General features: G+C 47.4%; 1 protein-coding gene across 10 annotated transcripts in view; it reads left to right on the top strand.

Annotated features, from left to right (window-relative positions):
- Window positions 1–15,857, top strand: part of MAPK4 (mitogen-activated protein kinase 4) — a 162,105-nt gene that overhangs the window by 67,431 nt on the left and 78,817 nt on the right. For 5 of the 10 annotated variants that reach the window (XM_075932666.2, XM_075932660.2, XM_075932662.2 and 2 more), the window contains one exon: window positions 13,509–15,023. The exons of 2 other annotated variants lie outside the window; for them this stretch is intronic. In XM_075932666.2, the coding sequence (XP_075788781.2) occupies window positions 14,478–15,023 (546 nt within the window). In that variant the 5' untranslated portion in view covers window positions 13,509–14,477. Of the gene's footprint in view, window positions 1–7,543; window positions 7,628–13,508; window positions 15,024–15,857 lie in introns of all 10 variants that reach the window. 3 more of the 10 variants (XM_075932663.2, XM_075932665.2, XM_075932664.2) reach the window with 1 other exon arrangement.

Genomic DNA, 15,857 nt, shown 5'->3' with positions numbered 1-15,857 from the left:
CAGCCCCAGCTCTGCCCTCTTACACTAGCCTCTCTTCCCCCTAGCATCCCTTCCCCTATCTTAGCCAGTGGTAGCACTGAGATTTTATATCATTGTGTCACAGTTCCTCTGCCCATCCAGAATCAGGACATGCAGAAGAAGTGCATGGAAAAAGAAATAAAAAATAATAATGTGAGTGAACATTTTAACCAAATATGTCAGAGACATAAACCTAGTTGCTTTGAAATCAGATGATGGGCTACAATTCAGGGAAGGCTCCTTTTCTTGATCTCTTCCCAGCAGGGTACAAGGCAAGGGAAGGCCTTGCCTCTTTTAGGAGGCGAATGTGCAAAGGCCAGCCGGGGCGGGGGCTGGGAGATGTACAGGGGGTGGTGGAACACATGGGGATTGTTTTTCCCCCAGAGCCACTGCCAGAGAGGGGTGGCCAGCGAGGAGGATTTGAGGACTGGCTCTGGCTCTAAGGGAAATTGAATTGGAGGCCTCTACCCTAGGAGTCTATTAGCCCCTATTTCATCTTGCTTGTGGTGTAGTGTATGACAGCGTTAATTATAAACAAAATGTTCTTAGGAGTTATTTGTGTCCTTCCTTCAGAGTAAGTTCAGCCAATAGGATTTGCTCTGATCACGTGATGGGACTGACTCTCCTTTCAGGCCAGTGGAGTTACTTCTTGTTTATACCGGACTAAGGAGGATCAGGTCAGTGTCTCTGTGTGGTTTCCTGCTGTGTGTTAACACTGTCTCAGAATGGGGTAGGAGCAGCCCTAGCAGAGCCGGCCTGAGCCATTCATGCGCCCCAGGCGCGTGGTGCATGTCTGGTCCCACCCCTGCCCAGCCCAGCCGCGGCGCCCCCTTCAGTGGGGTGCCCTGGGCGGTAGCCCGGTCAGCCCGTAGCTTGGGCCGGCTCTCAGCCCTGGGATAATTCTATGTTCTATTTAACCACACTGCCTGCAAAAGTCAAGTGGACTGATCACTGATCTGGAAACCAAGGACTTCCTGAATTTTAGTGTCGGGTCTTTCATAGACTCACTGTGCAGCCGAGAACAAATCTCTCGAGACACCCAGGGCCTGGTTTTCAAAGGTGCTGAGCGCTTAAAGCTCCTGGTGCTTTCAGTAACCTTTGAAATTCAGGCTGCATGTCTGTCAGATTGGACACCTAAAAACTGAAGCACCTGAAAATAGCTGAAGATCTTGTAAAACCTGCCCTCTAATCTCTTTGTGCAACATGTGTGGAATGTGGGATCTATACCCTAAACTACAAACACAGGGCAGTACATACTGTACAGAACTGGCAAGCAGACCATTTACGTGTAAGTTGTGCAATGATGGTTTGAACAACGCCTGTGCTTAGTTGCTATAGAAACATGTCTCTGAGTAGTGATAGGGAATAGTTTGGGGGGAGGGTGGAAGGAAGAGTCAGAAGAAATGGAATAGGCATGCAGGCAGATACACAGTTGGAAACTGGAGGATTTGAATGCGTGGCAAGAGCACCAGATTGGAACCCGCAAGATGGGTTTGGAAAGGAGGAGGCCCCTGCCCTGCTTGAGATTGGCAGGAGTAATGCCCACAACTTGTGGGGAAGTGGCTGCTCAGGTGATGATTTGTGACAAAGCGGCAGCCCTGAAGCTGAGGTACTGAGGGAAGGTAGAGGAGGAGTTACCCAGAGGCAGCTGAAGCTGTGATGTGCTTGGAATTCCTGCTGAACCATTAAGAATGCAGGTGCTGAAGTGATGAAAACATTCGTGGTGTCATACACACTGCTCCAGGAGACTGGCAGACTTCTCTAGGTTTTAGCAGTTGGTGCTAAAGAATCCCCTGCACCAGAGTAGAGAGGGATTGGTATGCAGGAATCCAAGAGGGATTCAACTATTGAGAGTGTTTTGTGCTTATATGTAGGATGTTTGGATAGACAGTCACAGGAGAAGTATAGTGCATGTGTGGATTTGAATTGATACAATTAGCTAAGGCTGTGTCTACACTGAGAAGGTTTGGTGATGAAAGTGCTGTCGACATGCAAAAGTCTCCAAAAGTGAAAATCTGTCAAACCAGGTTTTCTGCCTCCCATTATCGACATTTCATAGCCGCATTGCTAGCACCCTGTTGACAGAGCAAAGCAATGTGGGTAAGCATCCCATTGTGCAGTGTTATCCAAGACAGAGCTGATCCCTTGCTTCTTGGGATTCTCTCGTAACTGTGTGAGCTCTCCATGCTAGGAATGTCAAACCAGCACAGCAGTCTCTTCAGCCCTTCCCCTGCAGCAGCAGTCAGCCTGCAGCTATGTTCCCAGCAAAACAGAACAGAAGCATTCCGATTATTTGTTCTTTGCTTGTTCCCCAAACAGAGCAGCTCACTCAGTGGTCAGATACTTTCTGCAGCTTTGAAAGTGGAGGGGTGTATGCCTGCAAGGCAGCAGAAACCACAAAACACTGAACACGGCCAATAGGGCAGGCATTGTAGGATACTGGCAAAAGTATCAACAAAGCAAACAGCAGAGTCCACAGTGGCTCTTGTCTTTTTCCCTCCCTTTATTGTCAACAAAAAGTCTCTCTCGGGTGGAAGTTTTTTGTTGCCAAATCTGAGTGTTTTTCCCAACAAAAGTTGTGTTATGGTGTGTACGTTCTCATTGTGGTGTTGCCAAGAGGCAGTTTTTGGGAACAAAAAGTGCCAGTGTAGACCAGATGTAAGCCATACTAGAAGAGCGGGGACAAGATACTGATGTGTATTATTCACTTGCCAAATAAATGACTCCATGCATAATGGATTGCACTTGAAGTTTACTGTGTTGAAATGTTCTGCTGTCTTCAGAGACAACTCAAAGGCATGGTTGGTAGGGTTTTTCAGAAGCACTCTGCGCTGACCTAATGTAAGTGGGGGAATGGTCCTGCTATTGAGGGGGACTTCCCTGGCTTCTGCATTACAATGGTGAAATGGGCTAGCAAAAGGATCCAAGTCCCTGCTTCTGCTTCCTTTTATCCAAGGCCTCCCTGAACTCAAGGACGCCCTTTCCACTGTCCTGTGTGTCAGAGACCTTGCAACCTCAACAATGCTGGGCTCAGGATTCCTGGGGGGCTTGACTCCCAACCTTGTTGTGGTCCTCTAGGGCAGGAGCAAGGGTGTTCCCACTCCAGGGTATTCTCTCTGCACGGGCCACTTCCCTGACCCCCTGATCGTTACGTACAGTTCATAGCAAATACAATTTATTAAACAGCAATCATTTTTTAAAAGAATAAGGAAAAAAATGGGCAAAGTTAAAGGAAAACACCTCACTCTTCACAGTCTGTTCCTTGTAGGTCCCAGGTCTCCTTCTCAGGCACTGGTGGTGCTGCAGGGATGCTGTGGATTGGACACGTGCCCTGATGGTGGCCACATGCCTTCAGGCCAGTGGGTGGACAAAAGAGCCTCTGCAGGCTGGATCTGGCTTGCTAAGCAGATTGATTCTGGCCTGTGGCCACCCTGCTGTTCCCACGCTCCCAGGCCAATGAGACCTGGGGACGGGGAAGCGCGTGAAGTTTCCTCCCCCCGCCAGGGGTGCGCAGCACCAGAAGGGACTGCTTGGCGGTTCACTCTAGGTACCACGTGCCCCTTGCAGGATGGGGTGGGGGCAAAAAGTCACTCTCCCTCCTCCCCCCCCCCTCCGGGCCAATCAGGGTCTGTGGGTAGGGGAGCACTGAAAGTCTCCTGCCCCTTACACCTGAGTCCCCACCCCTTCCATGGCCACCCGATAAATTTGTCAAGTGCCCCCCCCTTTACAAATTATTGCCCAACCCTGCTTCAGGCTCTGGCTAGCAAGAATCTTCTTCCCAGTCTCATCCAGGGTTATAATCCCCCTCCAAGTCTGGCCTGTAAGGCTTCTTGGCTAAGGGCATCTCCCTGTGCTGGACTCTCTGCCCAGAGCCCCCCTTGCCTCTCCCCTGCTGCTCACCACACCCAGCTACATACAATGCTGTGCTGCCTCCAGCTCCCAGACTGCTGCTCCGGCTCTGTCGCTGCAGCCCTGCTCCCAGCATGGATCTGCTGTCTGCGCTGACTCTCTGGGTGGCAAGTTCTGCTCAGGCCCCTGCTCTCTACTTATCTCTGCGCCCCTCTGTCTGACCCCGGCAAATCCAGTTCACATGAGGACAGGACCCCTGCCTCCCTGGTTCCTAACTCCCTTATTAGCCTGCTCGCCCTGCCAATCAGGCTAACCTGGAGTGTTGGACTTTCCCATTGTCCTGGGGACTGTTCAGCTCAGGGTAATGATTTTTCATTGACCCTTCCCCTTCTTTTTGATATTGGGGCTAGCCAGCCAAAAACCCTCCACTGAGTTTTAGTAACAGTCCGTGGCTTAAGCTCCTGCTGACATCAGTGTGAAGAGGGTTTGACCAATTGCAACTTCTTTTGAAAAAGTCCCTCTCCTTGCATATTGCAGTGACCAGAACCATACAAATTCCTAGGTGGAGACAGAAAGCTCTGTAATGGGGAACTCTTCTACAAACGACAGTGTCAGTTTTTAAAGACAGCCAGTGTATGGCAGACAGTCCATGGCATAGCTGGAGAAAGTAACCAGTTCAGTCAACTAAGGGTGTGTCTAAACTACACCCCTCTGCCGACAGAGGGAAGTAGATTAGGCACATCGCTATTGCAAATGAAGCAGGGATTTAAATATCGTGCGCTTCATTTGAATAGAAATGGACACCGCTTTTTGCCGATACGGCACTTTGCCGGCGAAAAGCGTCAGTCTAGACGGGGATCAGTCGACAAGGAAAGCCTTTTCCAACTGATTCTGTAAACCTTGTTTCACAAGGCATAAGAGATCGATCAGAAAAGGCTTTCCTTGTCAACCGATCGCTGTCTAGACTGCCTCTTTTTGCCAGCAAAGTGCCGCGGCGGCAAAAAGCGGCATCCATTTCTATTCAAATGAAGCATGGGATATTTAAATCCCTGCTTCATTTGCAATAGCGATAGAATCATAGAATCATAGAATAATAGGACTGGAAGGGACCTCGAGAGGTCATTGAGTCCAGCCACCCGCCCTCAAGGCAGGATCAAGCTCCGTCTACACCATCCCTGACAGATGTCTATCTAACCTGTTCTTAAATATCCCCAGAGAGGGAGATTCCACCACCTCCCTTGGCAATTTATTCCAATAATTGACCACCCTGACAGTTAAGAATTTTTTCCTAATGTCCAATCTAAACCTCCCCTGCTGCACTTTAAGCCCATTACTCCTTGTCCTGTCCTCAGAAACCAAGAGGAACAAATTTTCTCCTTCCTCCTTGTGACACCCTTTTAGATATTTGAAAACCGCTATCATGTCCCCCCTTAATCTTCTTTTTTCCAAACTAAACAAGCCCAGTTCATGAAGCCTGGCTTCATAGGTCATGTTCTCTAAACCTTTAATCATTCTTGTCGCTCTTCTCTGTACCCTTTCCAATTTCTCCACATCTTTCTTGAAATGTGGCACCCAGAACTGGACACAGTACTCCAGCTGAGGCCTAACTAGTGCAGAGTAGAGCGGCAGAATGACTTCACGAGTTTTGCTTACAACACACCTGTTGATACAACCTAGAATCATATTTGCTTTTTTTGCAACAGCATCACACTGTTGACTCATATTCAACTTGTGGTCCACTATGACCTCTAGATCCCTTTCCGCCATGCTCCTTCCTAGACAGTCGCTTCCCATCTTGTATGTATGGAACTGATTGTTCCTTCCTAAGTGGAGCACTTTGCATTTCTCTTTATTAAACCTCATCCTGTTTACCTCTGACCATTTCTCTAACTTGCTAAGGTCATTTTGAATTATGTCCCTATCCTCCAAAGAAGTTGCAACCCCACCCAGTTTGGTATCATCTGCAAACTTAATAAGCGTACTCTCTATCCCAATATCTACATCATTGATGAAGATATTGAACAGTACGGGTCCCAAAACAGACCCTTGAGGAACTCCACTTGTTATCCCTTTCCAGCAGGATTTAGAACCATTAACAACAACTCTCTGACTACGGTTATCCAGCCAATTATGCACCCACCTTATCGTGGCCCTATCTAAGTTATATTTGCCTAGTTTATCAATAAGAATATCATGCGAGACCGTATCAAATGCCTTACTAAAGTCTAGGTATATGACATCCACCGCTTCTCCCTTATCCACAAGGCTCGTTATCTTATCAAAGAAAGCTATCAGATTAGTTTGGCATGACTTGTTCTTCACAAACCCATGCTGGCTATTCCCTATCACTTTATTACCTTCCAAGTGTTTGCATATGATTTCCTTAATTACCTGCTCCATTATCTTCCCTGGGACAGACGTTAAACTGACCGGTCTGTAGTTTCCTGGGTTGTTCTTATTCCCCTTTTTATAGATGGGCACAATATTTGCCCTTTTCCAGTCTTCTGGAATCTCCCCTGTCTGCCATGATTTTTCAAAGATCATAGCTAAAGGCTCAGATACCTCCTCTATCAGCTCCTTGAGTATCCTGGGATGCATTTCATCAGGACCTGGTGACTTGCTGACATCTAACTTTCCTACGTGATTTTTAACTTGTTCTTTGTGTATCCTATCTTCTAAACTTACCCTCTCTCTGCTTGTATTCACTACGTTAGGCACACCTCCAGACTTCTCGGTGAAGACCGAAACAAAGAAGTCATTGAGCATCTCCGCCATTTCCAAGTTCCCTGTTACTGCTTCTCCCTCCTCACTAAGCAGTGGGCCTACCCTGTCCTTGGTCTTCCTCCTATATTCCTATATTCCTCCTATATTCCTATATTCCTCCTTTGTTAGTTGTCCTAGTTTCCATTTTTTATATGACTCCTTTTTTATTTTGAGATCGTGCAAGATCTCCTTGTTAAGCCAAGCTGGTCTTTTGCCATATTTTCTATCTTTCCTACACAGCGGAATTGTTTGCTTTTGGGCCCTTAACAACGTCCCTTTGAAATACTTCCAACTCTCCTCAGTTGTTTTTCCCTTCAGTCTTGCTTCCCATGGGACCTTAACTACAAGTTCTCTGAGCTTATCAAAATCTGCCTTCCTGAAATCCATTACCTCAATTGTGCTGGTCTCCCTTCTACCTTTCCTTAAGATCATGAACTCTATTATTTCGTGATCACTGTCCCCTATACTGTCTTCCACTTTCAAGTTCTCAAGTAGTTCCTCCCTATTTGTTAAAACCAAATCCAGAACAGCTTCTCCTCTGGTAGAACAGCTTCTCCTCTGGTAGAACAGCTCCTCCTCTGTGCCTAATCTACATCCCTCTGTCGGCAGAGGGGTATAGTTTAGACACACCCTATGGGAATCAATACTGCAAAAGCATGTATGTATGGTGAATTGGTGATGCATGAAAATTTCAAAATGTGAGTACTAATTTGGGAGTGTTACAGGTCTGTATCATGTCATCTGTATGGTTGCCAGATGGTTTAACCAAAAAATATTGAACTCCCCACTTCCCCCAAAAAGGGAAAATATTCTGTTGAGGGGAAAAAAAGGGGGGAGACCAAAGTTGTTAAACCAAAAAAAACAAAAAAAACAAAAAACCAGCATGGCCTCTTTAAGAAATGCTTTTTTTAAGGCTTTTTGGCTCTAACAGGCTGCTGGCAGCCGCCCGCCATCTTGCCTCCCTGTGCCAGGCCAGACAGCTCCCCTGCAGAACCCGGTAAGCACCTGGGATTTAAAAATCAGAAGATACCAGACATTTTAGGTGTCCGGTATTTTCTGAATTGTTCTACCGGACAGGAGGCGAAAATACCAGACTGTCCAGTTCAATACCAGACACCTGGCAACCCTAGTCATCTGCTATGTTTAGCACTGGCATTGACTGACTCACGAACATAGGAAAGAGTGCCTGTTTTCCAGACCTAAGATTGACATCTGTTGTCATGATTCTAAGCTGGGTATCATGAGTGGGAAGATGAGAACCAGCCTCGCTGAAGCAAAGGTCTTTTTCTTGGAGCCTCATGTAAAACATGCAAACACATTATCTGTGTCAAACCCTGCTTGCCTTTCACTCTTGAGAGTAAACCTATGGACTCCTCTGCACAGAAAGTGATGGTGGCATCTTTCCAGAAGCCTAAGGGCTGCACCTAACTTGTATATTCATTTACCTACTGTAAATCAGAAATACGGGCACATGGTCATAAAAGCCCAAGAAGAACTGAAATGACTTCTGATCAGAGTTCGCTGGTAGTTATAACTTGTTGGTTTTCCTGCCCTTGCTATCATTGCCTGTGGTCTTGAATGGAGCAGCACTCCCTCTGAACTAAGAGATATCAGGAGCTTTGCTCAATGAAAGGCTACAAAATTTGACCCTGTCAAGGGTTAGTCACCTATTGAGCACCTCTGAGTATCTGGGTTCTGTACAATAGTCTTCTTCTCACCCTAGTTTCCACTGCAGGCTACCAGCTAACTCTGAGTTACAGGGTCCTAATGAATCCCTTTTGGAGTATTAAAGACTCCTGCAAATAACAGTCTATATGCTCTAATTAGGGTCTCCAACCCTAGCCTGTTAGGTCTCATATAAGCCCTTCACCCTTCCCGTGGCAGTAGGGAATCCAAGTTACGTGCAGCAGCTGACGAAAAGGCCCAACCAGATGGCCCCTGCCCTGAGCCGCTTTTCAGCCCCCAACCCCCACGCTCTCCCAACCCCTTGCCCCTTACTTCCTGCCCCGCCCCCACACCCAGAGAATGGACAAAGCCAGGCTTAATTTCAGCTTCTGAAATCAAAAATTGGCCATTTTCAGTTACTAAAGCCCAAATATAGATTCAGTTCCAGTCTGGATGTGTGTGGTAGAAGAATGCTACTATTCAGAATATCTTCATGTCAAGCCAATTTTTGTTTTCATTTTCTGCTCACATATTTGTCACTGGCAACGTAGACACGAGTGAAGGAATTCCTGCCATTCTTACCTGGGTAGATCAGTACCTAAGTACAACTTAGCAGGTTACACTTCCCTCTCAGATACTGCCAATAAGTAACAAATCACCCCACTTAGAATGACGCAAAGCATGAGTCTTCATAAAGATGTTCTCCTCCTCCCTTTATAACACACCAGGCTGTTAATGTTTCTGGAGGAGAAATGAACTGCATAGTTAGCTGACTATCATACTCCACTCTTGATAATACTCTTGTTCTCCTTGGTAAATGTCCCAGATCTTGTCTATCTTTATAAATGTATTAAGTGTAATGGTTTGTCTACATGATGTAAGATATTGGCAGGCACCAAAGTTCACAGGCATGTGGCCAACAACCTACCAAGTCTAACATTTAGAATATTTTCCACTTCACCTTGAATTCAAAGCAAGATGCCATTGCTTATGTCAACTTTGAATTTATCCTCGTGTCTTTAAGATCTGGAGGGAAAGCAGCCCAGCCTATAGAAACCATGCTCTTAAACCCTGAAGGAGCAATTTGGTTTGGTAACAATGCGTGTGGCGGGGCTGGAGTTGTGGGTGCCTTAGGGGGTCACCAAATGAAATAAATAGGCAGCAGGTTTAAAACAAGCAAAAGGAAGTTTTTCTTCACTTAGCACAGTCAACCTGTGGAACTCCTTGCTACAGGATGTGGTGAAGGCTAGAACCTAAACAGGGTTCAAAAAAGAGCTAGATAGATTCATGGAGATTCGGTCCATCAATGGCTATATTAACCAGGATGGGCAGGAATGGTGTCCCTAGCCTCTGTTTCTCTGGAAGTGGGTGACCAGGGGAGGGATCACATGAGGATTACCTGTTGTGATCCCTCCCCCTAGGGCATTTGGTATTGGCCACTGTCACCAGACAGGAAACTGGGCTAGATGGACCTTTGGTCTGGCCCAGTATGGCCGTTCTTATGTTCTCTTCTCGCTGAACCATTTCTGTGTTGAATGTGTAGCCCGTTTTGTTTGTTTGCAGACATTAAGGATGCTTCTACACTGCAGTAAAACTGCAGTGTAAGATGTCCAGGCTTGGGCTGGAATCCAGGCTCTGGGATCCTCCCCTCTTGCAGGGTTCAGAGTCCGGGCCCCAGCTTAAGCTTGGATGTTAACACTGAACTTTTATAGCCCCACAGCCTGAGTCCTGTGAGCCTAGTTCAGCTGACATGTGCCAGCTGTGTGTGTTTTACTGCAGTGTTGAACATAACCTCCAAGGTCCCTGCGGGAAAACCTCAGTAGGTGTCACACTCTTCTCCAGCCCAAAGTTCAGCTGTGCTGTACTGTTACCTTCCGCACATCTGTGGCCCTCATTACCACAGCATCTGAGCTGCTTGCAGTCATTAATGCATTTATCCTCATGGCATCTCTGTGACTTACGAAAGGCATATTATCCTCTCTCCAGAGGCACATTGAAACGAAGGGGCTAGATGCACAACAGAGCTGGGCACCTACATTTTTGCGGTAAAAGTTTCTTGTGATTCTGCCTCTGAGCATATGTACTGCAGCCCCATGCCCAGCATCCAGATGTTTGAGGGATTCACGATCCAGGGGAAAATAGATGTTCCTCTGCTTCATTCATCTCAAAGGCCCAAGCCTGTAGATTGGACCCCTGTAGGTGAGTTGGCATGTGAGAGGAGGAGGGAAGAGGAAGTGTTCCTTGTAACTGTTGGCCCAATGGTTAAGGTGATCACTTGGGACACCCCCCTCCCCATTCACATCTCCCCTCCTCTGAGGAGAAGGGATTGGAAGTGGCATCTGTACCTCTCAAGGCTACAGTACTCTCTGCTGTGGATGCTGTCAAGCCCTTCTGTTAAAGCTGTTCCACCCTTAGATAAGTAATTGTGGGGGGAAAAAAAATCACTGGAGGAAGGGGAGCAGATCCTGGGTATCCCGTGTTTGGGCTCTAGCTACCAGGCTACAGAGTCATTCTCGTGCTTGCATTTTCTCTGTCTCTGTCTCTCTCTCTCTCTCTCTGGTCCATTGTTTAGCCACAGAGGAACAGCTTCAGCAGGAGAGACGAAGGGAGAACCCCATGAGACTATCCCATAGCCTAGCACAGCTCTCACCGAACATGTGGCAGGTCCGTGTTCAAATCCTTAACCCCCTCACCGGTGTGTGGGGGAGCCTGCCCAGAGGTTCACCTTCCCCCGTGAGTACCCCAACCACTGGGGCTAGAAGTCCTGACTGAGCTTCTGCTGCTGCTCCTCTGCCCCTTGGGCTTCTTGACAGAATGGCATTGGTGCCTAATCCCAAGGGAGGGATCACCACTGAGAGACCCAGACAACATGAAAGGCCCCGTGCTGAAGCCTTCATTCTAGGCACTTATCTCTGTGAGAGGAGCGGGTCTTAGCACAAAGACCATGGTTTGGCATCACCTATTGGCTCACTTAGGCGAGGAGTTGCCTGACATGCCGCTGGCTTTTGTGAATCCGGTGCTGACATGCCCCTCTCCCCCCAGGTGCAGGTGCCAAACTCAGGCATTGTCAACCCCAGTGATTTTTCTAGGGGCCTCAACACTTCACCAATTTTGGTAGTGGTGGCGGGCTGGCCCAGGAAGGGGCGGTTCCCTCTAGGCACTACGTGCCTCTCACGAGCGGGGTGGAACTTTGCGTGCTCCCTTGTGGGGTAGGGGAGCATGCGAGGTCTCTCACACCTGCCCAGACCTGCCAGGGACGTGTGGCGCCTAGAGGGAGCCGCCAACTGTTTTGAACAGCTGGCAGTTCCCTCTGGTGCTGCGCACCCCTGGTGGGGGTAGGAGACTTCTCATGCTTCCTCTCTCCTCTGCTCCCCATCCCCCCGTCTCAATTGGCTTGGGCTGGGGATTGCGGCAAGGCAGGCTAGAGACCGGATGTAATGGCTTGGCAGGCTGAATTCAGCCCACGGGCTGTATCTTGTCCACCCATGACCTAGTGTGATGAAGTGGGGGTGCTGTCTGCTCTGTGACCCGGGCTCCCCCTGCACTGTGATGGGAGATTCTTACTGAGTCTCCCAAATGTGGATTAACTCAGACACCCAGGCTCAGCCTCCCAGGGAGGGAGACAAAGGAAGGAGGGTGAAGACCAGCACCTGGCTGGGGGGCAGGGCTGGAAGAGAGTTTCAGTTTCTGTCTGGTATCATGGAGGAAGCAGCCTAAGCAACTGGGATTTAAGGGCCCAGTCTTCCCCATCTCAAGGGGGGCTGAGGCATCCTAGGCCTGCCCTGTAACCAGATGACATCTAGGCTGTGCTGTATCCTGGAGAAGCAATAAACTCCCTTCATTCTACTGGCCAATGGAGTCTGTTTGTGCCGCTACAGGGGTGCAGGAGGCGGGGGAACCCCGACGTGCCACCACACCTAGTGCTAAGTGACTTGCCCAAGGTCACACAGGAGAGGGAATTAATGCCAGCTCTGCAAAGCCTTAGGGTAGTGGGTTAAAGGATGAGCCATCCTTCTGACCTGCTGCTGAGAGAAGAGCCACCTTTCTTTCACATGGATACAGCGAGTTTGACAGCTTTGCCAGGCCCCTGGGCAAGGCACAGGGAGGCCTTGCTCCATGCCCCTGAAGGGGTGCGGCTGGGGTTAGGCAGCCCTCAGTGCTTCGGGCAGGGGATGCTGCCATGGAGCAGTCTCTGTCCCTGGCGGGCCCAGGCTCACCACAGACAGAGGCTGCTCTGTGGGATGCCGCGGGTCCCCCATGGACAGAGGCTACTGCCACTCTGGGCTGCTGCCTCTGTATCAGGTTTTTAAACCGGTTCCCAGCACAGACCGGCTCCTGCCTGCCACCCCACGCTGATACAAAGGCAGCAGCATAGGATGGCAGGGGGCTCCCTGGGAGTGGGGCCAGAGTGTGCTGGCTGCTGCCCCACCCCCAGAGACTATCGAATAGCCGATAATATTCTGTGTGGTTACATGACTGTTCAATTAATCACTGTCTAACATCCCTACTGTTTAGTGGCAGATGAATGTATTCCTGAGTATAGCTGACGTGTCAGTTGGTAAAATCTACAAAGCATGTTAAGATCTTTCTGAATGAAAGGCATTACAAAAATGTCAGATCATTATCATAGCTTGGGCTGCGGCAGCTTTTCCATTACCGTGGCTTGTGCAGAGCACAAATGTAAGCCAGGCATTTGTGCACCTGTGGGAGTATCCCCCCTCCCAACCCAAATACAAAAGAGGAAAAACCCCAAGATGACCAGGTTTTAAACAAAAAGAACATAAATTACAAACTGAAGAAAAACATGACACATTCTTTACTCTGGGTTGCTTAGCACATAAATGCCCTGTGTGTGTCATGCACCACTAATACAATTTTCTTGAAATTTAGTTAAGCACGGCTGTGCTAACTGGACAGGTGGAGACACAAATGTTATTAAATCTTAGAAAACCCAGCACAACATAAAGTAGTATTACTGGCCCTTTGTTTTTAGTTTAAACAAGGAAGAATTAGGCATTTGAAAAAAAGCTGCTAATGACGTGTGTGAGAGCATAACTAATTAATTAATTTAGTAAAGGTCACAACTGATATTTCCCACCCGTTGCTTTGCTCATGTTTAACCTTCAAGGAGAGAGAATTTACATAAGAGGCGCATATTTGATGTTTTTATCATATCAATCAATCTCTTTTTTTTTTTTTTTTTCCCCTCCCAGGAGGAGAGCTGAGAACCACTGAGGGATAGCCAGGCGGTATGATGCAGGAAACTCCACCAGCAATAAATGTTTCAACCGGCAATAAAGATCAAATGACACTTGGGTTGGTTAACAAAAGACATACAAGGGAAAAGTGTTGGAATATTGAGCACAGAAATTTTCTGTGCTGAGCTCAGCTGATGAAAAACAAGTTTCAGTCAGAAAAGCAGTTTGCTTCTGTCAACCCTTCTGCCTATCAAATGGAAAATGGGGCCTGTATATAGAAAGAAGGCAGCAGAAAGAATAACAAAGTCTTACTGAGCTTTTGGCTTCAGACAAAAAAAAAACTGGCATTCGAATTCACCTCTGGAAAGTTTAACGCTCTCGAAGGTTGTCTGAGGAATTTGGAAGGTCATGGTTGGAAGCTAGCAGGATCCAAAGCAATTCAAGGTTATTACATTAAATGCTCTTAGCTTGACTCCACTGTGAAGCAACACCTGAAGTAAGTGAGAACAATACAAAGACCCAGGGGAAACACTAATTATAGCACTGACTAGCTGCTTATTTCAGCAATGTACTGTAGGCTTCAGAGAGAAAAATGAGAGGGCTTGAAGAACTTAACAAAGTGGATCTTTTAATAGCCTCAAGAAAAATAAACTTGACTCTGTTTTGATAGGAAGAACTATTTTTTTCATTGTTTTTTCTTCAATGATTCTGCATTCCAAATTTCAGGCTCTTTGGAAAGTCTCTCTTTTCCTCCTCCCCCATCTATTCTGATATAGATTGTTTTGCTCAGCTGTCTCTTTTCACTGTTTCTACGTTTCTGTAAGTCGCTTGTTTTGAAACTATGGTTCTCGGAATAAGCAACCCCCCACCCTCTATGTAACTGTTAGTCATAATGACTCGTTTCATTTCAAGATACATTTGCGATCTGGAAGTTCTTTGCCTGCTTCTGTTTTCTAAGGGATAAAGGAAGAACAGAGCCCGACGATGGCAGAGAAGTGTGACTGCATCGCCAGCATGTATGGCTATGATCTAGGGTGCCGCTTTGTTGATTTCAGGCCCCTAGGCGTTGGTGTCAACGGATTGGTCCTGTCAGCAGTTGACAGCAAAAGCTGCCGCAAAGTGGCTGTGAAGAAGATCGCCCTGAGTGATGCACGGAGCATGAAGCATGCCTTCCGTGAGATCAAGATTATCCGCCGGCTGGACCACGACAACGTTGTGAAAGTGTATGAGGTGTTGGGACCTAAGGGAGCTGATCTGCATGGGGAGCTTTTCAAGTTTAACGTGGTGTACATAGTCCAGGAATACATGGAGACTGACTTGGCTCGCCTGCTGGAGCAAGGAACGCTGAGTGAGGAACATGCCAAACTCTTCATGTACCAGCTGCTGAGAGGACTGAAGTACATCCACTCGGCTAATATACTGCACAGAGACCTCAAGCCTGCTAACATTTTCATTAACACGGAGGACCTGGTGTTGAAGATTGGTGACTTTGGGTTGGCAAGGATTGTAGATCAACATTACTCGCATAAGGTATGTGAAATGAAACCGCTGCTCTTTCCGTGTCAATCAGATTGCTCTCCAGGTCCAGGGGAGTGGGTGGGCTCAAACCAAATCCCCAAAACTCATCACAGCCCACAAATTTGAGGAGAGCTCCACTCTGGATTCATGTTCCGTTTGGGGCAGTGGACACATGTCTGACTTACACCAGTTTTGCATCGATGAAATTCTGTAGACTTCCATTTGAGTTAGTCTTGACTTAACATTGGTGTGAGAGGAGAACCTGCATCTTAGGCCCACTCTAAGCTAGGCTTCCACTGCCGGTTCTTTAGCTTCGTGGCATGATATGTGTTTATGACGGCAAGCAATAGGACCACAGCACTTCTCCTAAGGGAAAACCACTTATTGTTCCTATTCTGGGCACCTGTTGCAGGTGCCCAGAACTCCTTTCTGTTGATATTCTGTTGGATTTCTAGCAAATATTTCTTGGGTGTCAGTGCATAAAAGTTTCTCAACCTCTGACACTATTCCAAAATCATAGCAATCCATCTCTAGTGTATTGTTTTTCAAATGCAGTCACCGCAGTTGTATGCAGCCACCAACGGTGTTTTTTTTGCAGCAGTGATGTGGGGAGAGGACAGCCTGTTTAATTTTGCTGTTGTAATTAGATCATCTCAAACTCTGAGGTTGGTGCTGCATCAGGTTCTAATTCTCTCCACCTTTTTCCAGTGTGAATGGTGGCTGTATCTATGCCATAGAACCTTCTCTTTGCTACACAATTGAGTGGCTTTTTGAAGAGTGATTAGCATGAGCCCAAACTAATCCCTCAGACCCAACTACTCTTGGGGTACTTGAAATCTGGGGATG

Source organism: Pelodiscus sinensis, chromosome 6 (assembly GCF_052426305.1).
Source record: "Pelodiscus sinensis isolate ZL-2025 chromosome 6, ASM5242630v1, whole genome shotgun sequence".
NCBI lineage: Eukaryota > Metazoa > Chordata > Testudines > Trionychidae > Pelodiscus > Pelodiscus sinensis.
Note: the sequence above shows the minus strand (reverse complement) of the source record. Positions and strands in the feature narration are given on the sequence as shown.